This window comes from Urocampus carinirostris, chromosome 11, assembly GCF_059441175.1.
Source record: "Urocampus carinirostris isolate Australia breed hairy pipefish chromosome 11, RoL_Ucar_1.0, whole genome shotgun sequence".
NCBI lineage: Eukaryota > Metazoa > Chordata > Actinopteri > Syngnathiformes > Syngnathidae > Urocampus > Urocampus carinirostris.
In genome coordinates this window covers 19,065,531-19,077,758 of record NC_142359.1, presented here as the reverse complement: position 1 = coordinate 19,077,758, position 12,228 = coordinate 19,065,531, and the positions used below count along the sequence as shown (strand labels likewise).

Sequence of the window (12,228 nt, the reverse complement as noted above, 5' to 3'; positions counted from 1 at the left end):
AAAATGACTTGACTAGTCGTAGGGCACACAGAGACAGACAACCTTGCACATGCTCACTCAAAGCTATGAGTCAATAATTAACCTGCCTCGCATTTTTTTGGAATGTGGGAGGAAACCCACGCACGGGGAGAACATGCAAACTGGTAGCTGGATTTGAACCCATGACCTCAGAACTGCGCCGCAGACGTGTCGATTCAAATCACTGCACGTAAACAAATGTTGACAGATTCAAAAACACAAGACGTTCCTCGTATGTTTTTATTCATGTCTCATTATGTTACACATTTATTTTTGTCACACAATTAGATAGGATTGCATTTTCTATTCAAAGTTTATTACATGACTGTGCCTAAGGCAAAAGTTACAAGTGAAATATTACAGTGTACTAAAGTGAGCTTTTAGGTAAAAATCCACACAAAGATGAGACACACAACTCGGGAAAAAAAATGACAAAAGTCACACACACATTTCTAAAATCCTTCTGTGACAGCTGCCATTTTCTAAAATAATTATTATTTACTTCCTCTGCCTTCACTTTGGCTGACATTACCATTATTGCTTTACTTCCTTAAGTTTTTCATTACCAACACAAATAGGATGTCTCACTCTGACTCCATGTACGTTTGTCTAAAATATGGTGAATAGATCCCCTGGCAGTGCGATAGCTTTCAGTTACTCCAGCGAACTTCACCCAGAGCGAAATTTTTCAAACAACACTTAAGATACTACGGTAAAATATGACAAAGTATTCAAATGTAGAACCAATCAAGAATACAAAAGTGTTCATTTATTAAATCTTTTAAGTGTCTCGTTAGCGATGTTTTAGCAGTGTTGGGAGTAACGCGTTACAAAGGAACATTTTGTAACTCGACTGTCGTGAGAGCATTGGGCGTTACTCTGCTATTTTTAAAAGAGAATAATAAAACATTAATAGTCCCGCCTTTGCTCTCTCAGTTATATACAACCCTCGATCGGCCAGCAACACAACTACTTTGGGCAGGTTTTATCTACCTACACAACTAAATACACTGACTGTGGCGCCATCTCAAGCAGAGAGCACAAAAACGCGTAATTTCTCCCTACTGGTATTCTGATATTCGCCCCACTGTAGGTACTCACATCTAAGCCATATTAATAGCTACAAAAAAAAAATACTGAAATCAGGCGGTCGTTTTTATGTGCGTATTTGGTTGTGTGTCACCAGTAGTGAATGTTAGGCAGCGCAAGGGAAGGGGGCGTGGCTAATACAGGAACAACAACAAAATTCTGAGTACTGAAATTACGGTAAAAGGACTGCTGAATGTTGGTCTTTTTATTTGTATAGAGGTTTTTGCAATACACCATCCCTGGGAAAAAAATAGAAAGTATCTTGGTCATTACCCAGAAATGGAGAAGGAAATCTTCAAGTGATTAGAGTACAAGATACAAAATGGATATGGAGTGTCTCGGCTGTGTTAGTATGCAAGCTCTCTAGAGTGCACAACTCAAGAGGTTGGTGTACACGTCTTCTTCTATTTTGTTGTTTTTATATATGGCTACTTTCAATACCGTAACATATAAATACGTTTTCAGAAGCATTTCTCCTGAGTTCCAAAACCTAAAAATATATTTTTCTTGTTTTATTTTAAAAAACTACAACATTACTACAGGTTTGGTGCAGCTCGTCAGTCAGTATCAAGCCTCTGGGAATGATTTCAGTTTGAAAAATCACCATGAGATGGCAGGAGTGGCTTTGATCACATCTTTGTGTGCATATCGCGGAAGCCCAACTTTCTAGGGTTGCTTCCTTTATCCGTGGAATCAGTATGTGTAGGTGACCCCATATGGCGAGTAGGCATAGTGAAGCAGATTGAGGATAAATAGTAATAGGCAGTTCTTCAACAGAGCTTATTCCTTTCAAAATAGATGACAAAGTCCCATCGTCATCATCTGGTCGTTTTAGGAGGTTGGCTTAGTTGTGAGTATGTAAGCTCATTTGTGAGTAAAAAGTTCCTCTAAGTAATAGGCTAATTTTGGCTGTCATTAATGTGGTAAACAAAGTAAATACTGACTTAACCAATTACTTTTTTTTTTCAGTAACGCGCCCAACACTGCAGTTTAGCCATCTATCACCATCTTGACACAGTGCACATAAACTTAAATATAGCGGCTGGGTTTAGCTAAGAGGTATCTGAGGTTTGGAGAGTTAAAACCCAGAAGTAACACAGTGATTTCTTCCGAACGCGATAGCATGCGACGTAGCGACGTCAACTCATACCGTGTGTACAGTGCCGGGACTAAAAGAACTCATCGGGTGACAGGAGGCCTGAAATTCGCTGCCCGGTTCAAACTACAAGTCGTGATTGGATGAGCAGGCGACTTCGCAAAGACCCAGAAAAAAAAGGACAAAACATCGAGAGGAATCTGGAAAACGTAACGAGACAAACGCTAATGTAAAATGAGTTCAAAAGTCGAAAAGTAAGAGCGCGGACGTATATGAGAGGCTGTTTGAGAAGTACATCATAATTGCTCACACAAATAATGTCATCTCTTACATATGCACAGCTATACTCTCATACAGTAACAGACACAGTCATACCCATGCACAAACACTATATACTCTGTTATTACACACGACACTCTCTCACACATACTATTACACTCTCATACACACACACACTACTATAATCCAACATACACCATTATAGACACTCACACACACTACTATCGACTCTCACAAACACTATTATACTCTCTCACACACGCTATTATACTCTCTCACACACACACTACTGTCGACTCTCACACATACTATTATACTCTCACACATAACTACTATTCTTTCTAACACACCATCAAAATTGCTATAATCATAAAAAAAAATCACTCCCGGTGTAACTTTCACCTCAACTCTCAGTGTTGTTTTACTTTGGGGACTTTTGGTAACTACGGCGATGCACACTGATACGTGTGTATAAGTTGTACAGTTCAACAATAAACTGGAGTTACTTTCAGTAAAGTAGTACGAATAAAAGTTTAGTAGTATGAGTGAGAGAGTATAGTAGTATGTGTGTAATAGCATAGTAGTGTGTGTATGAGAATCTTATAGCACGTATGAGAGTAGTAGTAGTAGTGTTTGTGCTTGGGTATGACTGTGTTTGTATGCCAGCATAGTAGTATGTGTGAGAGTATAGTAGTATGTGTTTAATAGCATAGTAGTGTGTGTGTGTGACAGTATAGTAGTGTGTGTATGAGAGTCTAATAGTACGTGTGAGAGAGTGCAGTCTTACTTATGAGAGTGCATAGTTGTGTTTGTGCTTGGGTATGACTGAGTTTATATGACAGTATAGTAGTATGTGTGAGAGAGTATAGTAGTGTGTGTATGAGAGTATAGTAGTATGTGTGAGAGTGCAGTCTTTTTTATGAGAGACTATGGTAGTGTTTGTGATTGGATACGACTATGTATGACCGTATAGTAGTATGTGTGAGAGAGTATAGTAGTATGTGTGAGAGAGTTCAGTCTTTTTTATGAGAGAGTATAGTAGTGTTTGTACTTGGGTATGACTTTTTTTGTACGTGTGAGAGAGTATAGTAGTGTGTGTATGAGAGTATAGTAGTATGTGTAAGGTTGTAATGCTGTTTGTGCATTGGTACGACTGTGTCCGTATGAGAGTTTAGTTGTGCATGTTCGAGAGTATGATATGTGAGAGCCAGTCTGATTCACTTCTCAAACGGCCTCTAGTAGAAGTTTCCAAAACGCATGATCTCTGCTAGAGTCTACTTTTTTTGTGCACAACAGTTTGTTGTTAGCTTCTTTTTAGGACTAATACTATGAGTTAGGGAAATCTAGCGACCACGTGCTAATTTTAAGGGCTTGCAACAGAGCTGGGGGCACCGGGTTGTCCCTCTATTCAAAAAGACTCCATTCCTTTTAGAGAGCGACGGTGCAAGGATTTGGACGATGTTTCCCGCTTTCCCGGCTGGGGAATGACAGGAGTCGTGGCGATGGGATCTTCTTCCATCCTCCGGCCTCATTCCCCCGTCAGCGGCCGCTTCCTGTTCAGCACGACACCTCCATGGTTTGCGAGGGGCTGGGCGGCATCTGCCCCCCCTGCGAGCCCTGGGACAGGGTGCGAGAGCGCGAACGCGATCCTTCCATGGAATACGAGGACGAAAGCGAAGTGGTGCGCGAGCGGGACAGGCGAGTCATGCAAGATGAAGCCACTGCGTGCACAGAAGGCAAACAGGCAGGTTAGAGTGCTTCCTTTTCCCAGGAAGGGGACGCACAACGCTCACTTACTGTAGCCCATTCCCTGGATGAAGTATTTGAAGGCCTCAGTCAGTTTAGCAGGCTGCAAACACAAAAAGTCAACCATCAATACTTTTCAGTCCTTTCATTACAGGAAGTAAAGAAGAGCTCTGGGATAGGAGCAGAGGTGGGTAGACTAGCCAAAAAGTACCGTTACTTCAGAATAATATTACTCAAATAGAAGTAAAAGTAGTCATCTGTCATGATTACTGATGCGAGGCACCTGTGCCTGCTGCTTTGGCGCCAACTGCCTCGGACTCTGATTGGCACCCTGTCACTATTTAAACCCCAGTCTTTCTGTCACCTGTTGCCAGTCGGTCTGCGAACCTCAGCTTACGCTAGGCAAGCTTCTCGACCCTGACTCACTCCTGTTTTGGCTCCCGTCTGTTTCCCGGCTTTGACTCCTCTTTTGATCTCGACCACGTTTTTTGCTCCCCTGTCCCGGCTACCGACCTGTTTTTTCCGCTCTTGACACCGCCATCGCTCGCCACGGAAGTACCACTTCCGCGTTCAGAGCAACCTGCTCTCGGCGACCGGCGATCACCGGATCGTGTGTGAAATCCTTTCCCTTCTTCCCAATGAAACTGAGAGAAACGTACGCAAGTGGGTCCTGTCATCATCCAAATACTTACTTGAGTCAAAGTCAAAAAGTACTTGGTGAAATAATTACTGAAGTACTGAGTAACTGTAGCGACGTCGTATTTATTGATCAGATCATCAAATGATCAAAGTCCATTCAATCAAAAAAAAATACATTTAATTTAAAAGTACCGGTAGATTAAAATAATGAACGTAAATACAAGTGCATTAATAAACAATAAAATTAAAATAGTATAATTCAGATAAATAAATGAAGCACCAAGTGGCACATTTAAAGCCCCAATACTTTTCTTAACAGGCTCTGCAAGCAGAACAAGCTAGCCCATGAACTCGAACAAAGGAGACATTGCATAATGTAGCTGGTGTTTCGTTCCCTTTTTAAAGGGTACATGCTTTTGATGTAAGGCCGGGGTTGCTCTTCCTCCTCTGTCTTTTCATAGTAGGTATTGCTAAGCGACATTTTCAAACTGTTTTATCCGTAAACTATTTTTACCCCCGCTGAAGTTGAATATGGTCACGTGACGAGGCTGCTACGTTTGATTGGTTAAACATGGTAGAGCCTGCCGGAGGTCTTCGTCATAATATATGTGCCTTAGCGGAGACAGACAGACGGACGGACGCGTACTTACGTGGAGGGGATTTATTAAGTTACTGTTTTTTCGTCACAAATTTACTCAAGTAAAAGTATAGGGATTTAAAAATACTCCCAGAAGTACAAAATGTCCCAAAACTTACTCAAGTAAATGTAACGGAGTATATTACTTACTAAATTCTAAAAATTACTTAGTACTACTCACCTCTGGATTGGAGTTTTTAGAACTATGCGATACATCACCTTCTAACTGATTAGAAATAATAAAGTAAAATGAAAGAAAAGTGCCACGAAAAGTCTCAAAATGAAGCTTTTGTTTCTTTATTTTATACAAATTTGACGCTAACTTAACACGAGCTGTTTTTAATGCAAGCTGCAACGATTGACAGTAACAGAAGAATTTGCTGACCATCCAAGTATCACTAAAAGAGGTGGTCGCCAAGTCGATCCTCGTGACAAGAAATGAAAAATTCAAACTCACCGAATGAATCAATAAAGTGTGGTGGCGTTGAAGTTCTGGACATAGGGATTCCGCCATTTGTGCCGGTTTACCATCTACAACTGGGCTGCAGGTGCCCATTCTACGCCCCTCCGATTGGCTGGAAACGCAGAAGTGTGGTTTGCCCAACAGGCAACTACACCCGCCCGTGCAAACTACAGACGCTCCGCCACTTACGAACATTCAACTTCCGTAAAACGGTAGATACAAACATTTTTTTGGGATGTCGAAAAATATCTGGACATTGCTGTAAGTTAGACTTTGCATTGTGTGCACAGTTTTTCGAGTACAGGACAGTACTGTAGTGCTTCTTTCCACCGCTACCAGCGAGTGGCGCTGTGAGAGGTCACCCAGCATCCACCCCGAAGAAGAAATCCGCTTCCTCTTCCTAGTTCGTGTGTAAACATACTATACTGTATCTCCAGCGTGCTAAGAACTTTGACAAATGTATAGTTTCACATCTCGTGCATCCATTTAATATGGTTGGTGTAAAGTGTAAAGAAGAAGCAAGCTGTGGGTTGGGAACACCCTAAACTGGTTCCCAGCCAGTCGCAGGGCCCACAGAGACAGACAACTCACTAGCTCAATCACACCTAGGGACAATTTGGACTGGCCAATCAACCTGACATGCATGTTTTTGAAATGTGGAAGGATACCGGAGTGCCCGAAGGAAACCCACGCAGGCACAGGGAAAACATGCAAACTCCACACAGGAAAGTTTGATCCCATGACCTCAGAACTCTGCCGCGGACACGCAAACCACTCAGCTGCCGTGCCGCCTCCAAACCTCAACCCAAACTCCCAAAATATGGAAAAAGAAGGGTCTATTTGAACGCATCTAAGAAATGCATGTACTTGCACGCGCATCATGAATGAATTGACTGAAGCTCTGATCATGACTCAGGAGATGGTGGCAGAGAAACAAATGTCCCTTAAGCTAGTACTGGTTGTAGAAATGACATTCATTTCAATAGTATTTTATGTGAAAACAAAGCCTAAGGCACCACTGTTGCAAAATTTTAGTTTCTATTACCTGAGTGAGCTGCGGGAGTCCACCAGCGTCAGCCATCTGAGAAAAAAAGACATGTGCCAACATTGTTATGACAGTACAAGAAAATCAGAGAAAGAACGTCACCTTGAGGAAGGAGGTGGTGGTGGGGTCCAGTTTGCTATTGCATTCCACCTGCCGGGTGACAAAAAACATGAGAAGCGGCAAAAAGGGTGGGGGAGGTGGTCCGTCGCCTGCAAGACTTACGGCGGCGTCCTCGTATGGCGCTTGGTCCCCCACCACCAACATGATTGGACACCTGAGCAGCCACAAGAGAGAGAAAACATTCTTTATCGTGCAGCCAAATCAGAAGACCTGGATGATTTCAAGTGAAGCGTTTACCTGAAGGTACTGTTGCGATCCAGGTTCAAATCTCTGCGGCTGTAGAGGATAAAGAAGATGTGATTGCACTATGTTCCAGACGACTTAGCTTTGTTTTTATGTGTTTAGGGGTTAGAGCAGGGATGTTAAACTCAGTTTGGCTCTGGGGCCGGATCCAGACTTTCTGTTCTTAGGCGGGCCTGAACAGTAAAATAATGTCAACTTGAAATGTTTAGCTTATGTAGATTTTCAGTATTATGCTTTACCATTCAGCCTACTTGAGTAGCCTACCCTACATATTATAATTACAGATGACAAGAGATTGTTTCTGTTTGGCATCAAATGCGTTAACTGGATAATTTTATCAGTTGAGTAAATGCAGTTTAATACCCGAACCAACCCACTACGCGATACTAAACTTGGGAGGTCGCTGGTTCGCGCCTCGACCGAGACATACCTAATTGGTATAATGGCGGCGCCCTCTGGCTGCGGCTGCACCGACTCGCTACAACGGGTCAGGTGTATCGACATTTCGTTCTGTGTACATTGTTACAAAGAATGACAATACAAAGGAAATTATTATTATTATTATTATTATTAAGTGGGAGCTACACTGTCTTAAATGAAATCAAATAAAATGATCTGCATTTATATAGCGCTTTTCAAGTCAATGACTTCCCAAAGCGCTTTACATTGTGCTTCACATTTCCCAATAGCGGCCGTGATCTGTGCAGCCATGTAAGGCGCTAACCTGCTTATTGGGGGTATTGGGGGTTCAGTGTCTTTCCCAAGGACACTTCGACATGTAACACGGACAAGCCGGGATTCGAACTGGGATCCCTTAATCCTAAAACGATCGCTCTACCGACTGGCCCGACTTGATGACTGACATTTTAAGCCCAAATTCGGGTCAGGGTCAGGTTCGGGCCCGGGCCCAAGATCTTACTGCTAAGGGGCAAAACGATTAGACTACATTAGATCAAACCAATAGGCTGGACCTACCAAATCTGAGAGTATATCCTTTACTGCCCTTTGGCGGCCACAGGGATCAATGATTTATTCATTTATTTTAAGCAAATCATACCCTTTGATAAAAATGACCGAGAGCCATGTTCCTTAACTGGTGGCCCAAAAGCGGGTCGCGGACCTGTTATCAGTAGGTCGGGGGCCATTGTATTAGCAAATGAATGCTAGGAAAAGAAATAAATTGCAAGGTGATTTAACATCTCTAACAGGAAATGTCGATAATTCACGCGGGTTGACACCCCACATTTTACATTACAGAAAAAGACTTGTATAATCTCTTTGCAACCATAGGTAACAAGAGTGGATACTATATGGGATATAGATTTTATTATTACTTGAATGTGCTTTGGTTTTTCTGGTCATTGTTTTTCTTCTAATAAATGAGAGTTGTTTCTGCTAACTTTAGTTTTGAGTGTGCAATAATTTCATTCAATAAATTCGAGAAGTGGGGTCCCGGCTAGTAATTAAGGTGGAACGGTAGATCATACCAGTTGAGAATCACTATCCTAGAGAGTTTTTTAGACATACCCAGATACTCTATGGCGGGTCAGATTCAATTTTCCTACGGGCTGGGTTCCCGGACCGTGGACCATATGTTTGACATGCCTGGGTTTAAAGATAGGGGGTGTATTACCTGTTGTAGGCTTTCCAAAAGAGTTCTATGTTGAACAGGTGAGGAGCTTTGTTAATGCGCTCTCTGTGAGCCTGGACCACATTTGTGTTGGATGATAACTCCTCCTGAGGGGTCAGTGGAGGGACCCGGAACAGGGAAAAAAATGAACATAAATCAGTAAAGGAAATTGTTAATCACCATCTGTGTGTACGTTATGTGGGGAAAATGTATTTTTCATGAGTCGTATCTCCAAACCTAACTGAACATTGACTATGTTTTCATAAAAGCAATATGAGTTTGAAGATCAGCATTTGGGTTAGTAGTACTAAACAGCTTAGAATAGTGTAGGTGATTTGACATACCAATGGTAATGGTGTGGTATCTTGTGGTATTGATGACTACATAGGATTAGGATACAGTGATCCCTCGTTTTCCAAAATGTCCCGCGATACTCAAAACAGACTAAGGAAAGACCCGTAATTATTTGTTTACCTATTTTTTTTTAATAACTCAAGAACAAACCCAATTTACAGGCTCAACTATTCGTTTAATAAACACTTTTTATTTCTGAAGTTTTTTTTTAAACCAATAACCTCCGTTGTCAAGAACCGGAACAAGAGGAGGACCCAGATGCGTGATGTTTCCCACACAAGCTTTATTTTACGGGAAATGGGGCAGTCGTGCACGTTAACCCAAACGCCAGTGATTTGGCGATCGTTGGGCGGAAGACGTAAGGCAGCAGTCTGGCGTGGAATGACAGGAAGCCAGAGGCCAACTAGATCGATACCAATTGCACGAGCAGATATCGGACAGATGGGGTCGATACCGGACAGGTCGGGACAGACAGGATAGATATCAGGCACTGGAGACTGGAGTCAGATAACAAGCAGGACGAGATAGACGGAAACGATACCAGACACTGGGGATCGAAATTAAACAGGACAAACAAGACGTTAACGCTACCAGACACTAGAGATCGATATCAAATAGAACAAAATAGCCGGGAACGAAACTGGAGAACGATATTAAACAGGACAAAATAGACGGGAACAATACCGGACAGGTAACACAAGCAGGAAACCGGACAGAGTCAAAACCCACGTCTTGCGGGTGCAGAGGTTCGTTGACAGACTGACAAAGGGTGAGTGAGAGCACTGAAATTAAATAGAATGGAAGCCAATCTGTCAACGAGCTGCAGCTGGCGCCACACGGGCGGTGCCAATTGAGCGCCATGAGCAACCGTACACTGTATTGTGTACAATCCACTTAACTTCACATGATACTTTGCTACCATCATATGGATGTTATGGGAAACGGTATTTACCTTCCCGTTTTTTCCTATAGAAACCATATATTTTTCCATTATCAAACAGTTTTGAAAAAGCGCCAGGGAGCCACTAGGGAGTCCTAAAGAGCTGCATGCAGCTCCAGAGTGAGTTTAGCAGGTCGAGAAGTCCACCTTTGTTGGCTTTGAAAGCATCTTTCTCTTTTTGGAATGCAAAACACCATGCACAATGAAAATCTGCAAAGTAGCCAAAAGGATTGCAGTATTGGTATCGGTCTAAAAAAGGTTTTATGGAAAATGTTACATGTATGTGCGTGGATGTGTGGGGGCGTGAGCATGTGTATGCATTTCCTAACCTGGCTGAAAAGGTGGGACATGACCTGTTCAGTGAGCGAAGATGTGACGGAACTGAGCTGCAAACAGGAATTTGAATTATATCTCTCATTCACTGCACTTGACAATAATCAAAATGAGCATTCGCGTTACCTTTTGAGCAGCCCAGTCCATCCACCCTCGGGAGTTTGTGTCAATGTTCACGAGAACCAAACCCTCCACAGCATCCGGGTTAGCAAGCTGATAACAGACGCAAAAAAAAAAAAAAGAATTATTAAAGTTTGAACATAAACAATCACAGTTTTACCAAATGTATGTAACTTCAAACTAATGTAACGCCAATGTTTGGCTGCATACACACTATGCGTAGTGGTAGCTTTTATTTAAAATGGATATTTTCAATGCAACCTACAAGTTCAAACTAATGTCAGGAACTTTAAGCGAAAGAACAAAGTTCATCCTGATGTCAAGAAATGACAAGACCAACGCCTCAATAAAAACAAACTTTGAGAATTGGCTGATAACACAAACATGTGCAAACAGGTATAAAACAGAAAACTGAAGTTGCGGTTTCCTGTTGGTCAATACGACGTCTTAAAAAAGTTATAAAAATCTTAATTCAAAATGTCACGGAGAGACTACTGCTAAGATTGTCCGATTGAAGACTTGTATTGTGGTGGTCTCCAAAATATATTCCGCCAGTAAAAGGTTCTCGAGAAGGAGTTCATCTCAGCCTCTTAATTTACCAACGTTCTCCTCACCCAAAAATCAAGGACAAGATCAGAATCCACGATCCTTCTTCAATACCAAAAAGCATTTGATCTCTCAACCTATTCCAGTTTTAATTATAATTACCAATCATTTCCACAGTATTTGGGAATATTTACAAATTTACTGTATTCATTGATGCAAGATTACAATAAAATTGTTTGAAAATTTTGACCACTAAATGTCCAATCAAGAACAAGAGCTAAAAAGCACAAGGAAGAACACAAACTATGGAGACTCAAAGTGAGGCAAAACACACAATTTCACTTCTCAGTTGCACAGCCTTTTTCAGGCTTTTGGGTACCCGTAGCAGCAAGATGGCAGACAATCATATAAGCTGCCATTGAGTGAATGTCATTTTATGTAAAAAGGTGCTAATTTCCCGATGTATGAGTATTTTTAAAATGCATGTTTATATGATAGTTAATGCATTTTGGCCTAGTTTTTATAATTCTCTCCCTCTCCCTCTCCCTCCCCCTCTCCCCCTCTCCCCCCCTCCTCCTCTCTCTCTCTCTTTCTCTTTCTCTTTCTCTTTCTCTTTCTCTTTCTCTTTCTCTACTGTGTGGTCCCAAGCTCAAATGAGTTTGACACCCCTGTCTTAAAGCACCTCAGGTGCTTCAACACAGGCAACAAAAAAAAGACCATGGGTATTTCCCATTTTCATTTCATCTGAACTGGATCTGCCACCTCTGGTCCCGAACTGGCCCTCAATGCTCACCGTGAATTTGGACAAGACGTATGCCCCTGCACCCACGCCCACTCCGATCACAGTCCGGAAGCTGCGGGACAAAAGACCCATGTTATGAGCAGACACCTTAGTTATCTAGCTGTACTACGTTGTCCTTTTTATATTCT

The 12,228-nt window shown here is 42.0% G+C and overlaps 1 protein-coding gene across 2 annotated transcripts in view; it reads right to left on the bottom strand.

Annotated features, from left to right (window-relative positions):
* Positions 1–3,227: 3,227 nt before the first annotated feature.
* The window catches only part of ndrg2 (NDRG family member 2), a 32,567-nt gene continuing 23,566 nt past the window's right edge, over positions 3,228–12,228 (bottom strand). Inside the window, exons 7-16 of one of the 2 annotated variants that reach the window (XM_088346836.1) lie at positions 12,092–12,152; positions 10,759–10,845; positions 10,629–10,685; positions 9,009–9,112; positions 7,370–7,408; positions 7,235–7,286; positions 7,115–7,162; positions 7,013–7,048; positions 4,280–4,331; positions 3,228–4,203 (exon numbers count right to left, since the gene is read on the bottom strand). In XM_088346836.1, the coding sequence (XP_088202962.1) occupies positions 4,040–4,203; positions 4,280–4,331; positions 7,013–7,048; positions 7,115–7,162; positions 7,235–7,286; positions 7,370–7,408; positions 9,009–9,112; positions 10,629–10,685; positions 10,759–10,845; positions 12,092–12,152 (700 nt within the window). In that variant the 3' untranslated portion in view covers positions 3,228–4,039. Of the gene's footprint in view, positions 4,204–4,279; positions 4,332–7,012; positions 7,049–7,114; positions 7,287–7,369; positions 7,409–9,008; positions 9,113–10,628; positions 10,686–10,758; positions 10,846–12,091; positions 12,153–12,228 lie in introns of both variants that reach the window. The other variant, XM_088346835.1, reaches the window with a different exon arrangement.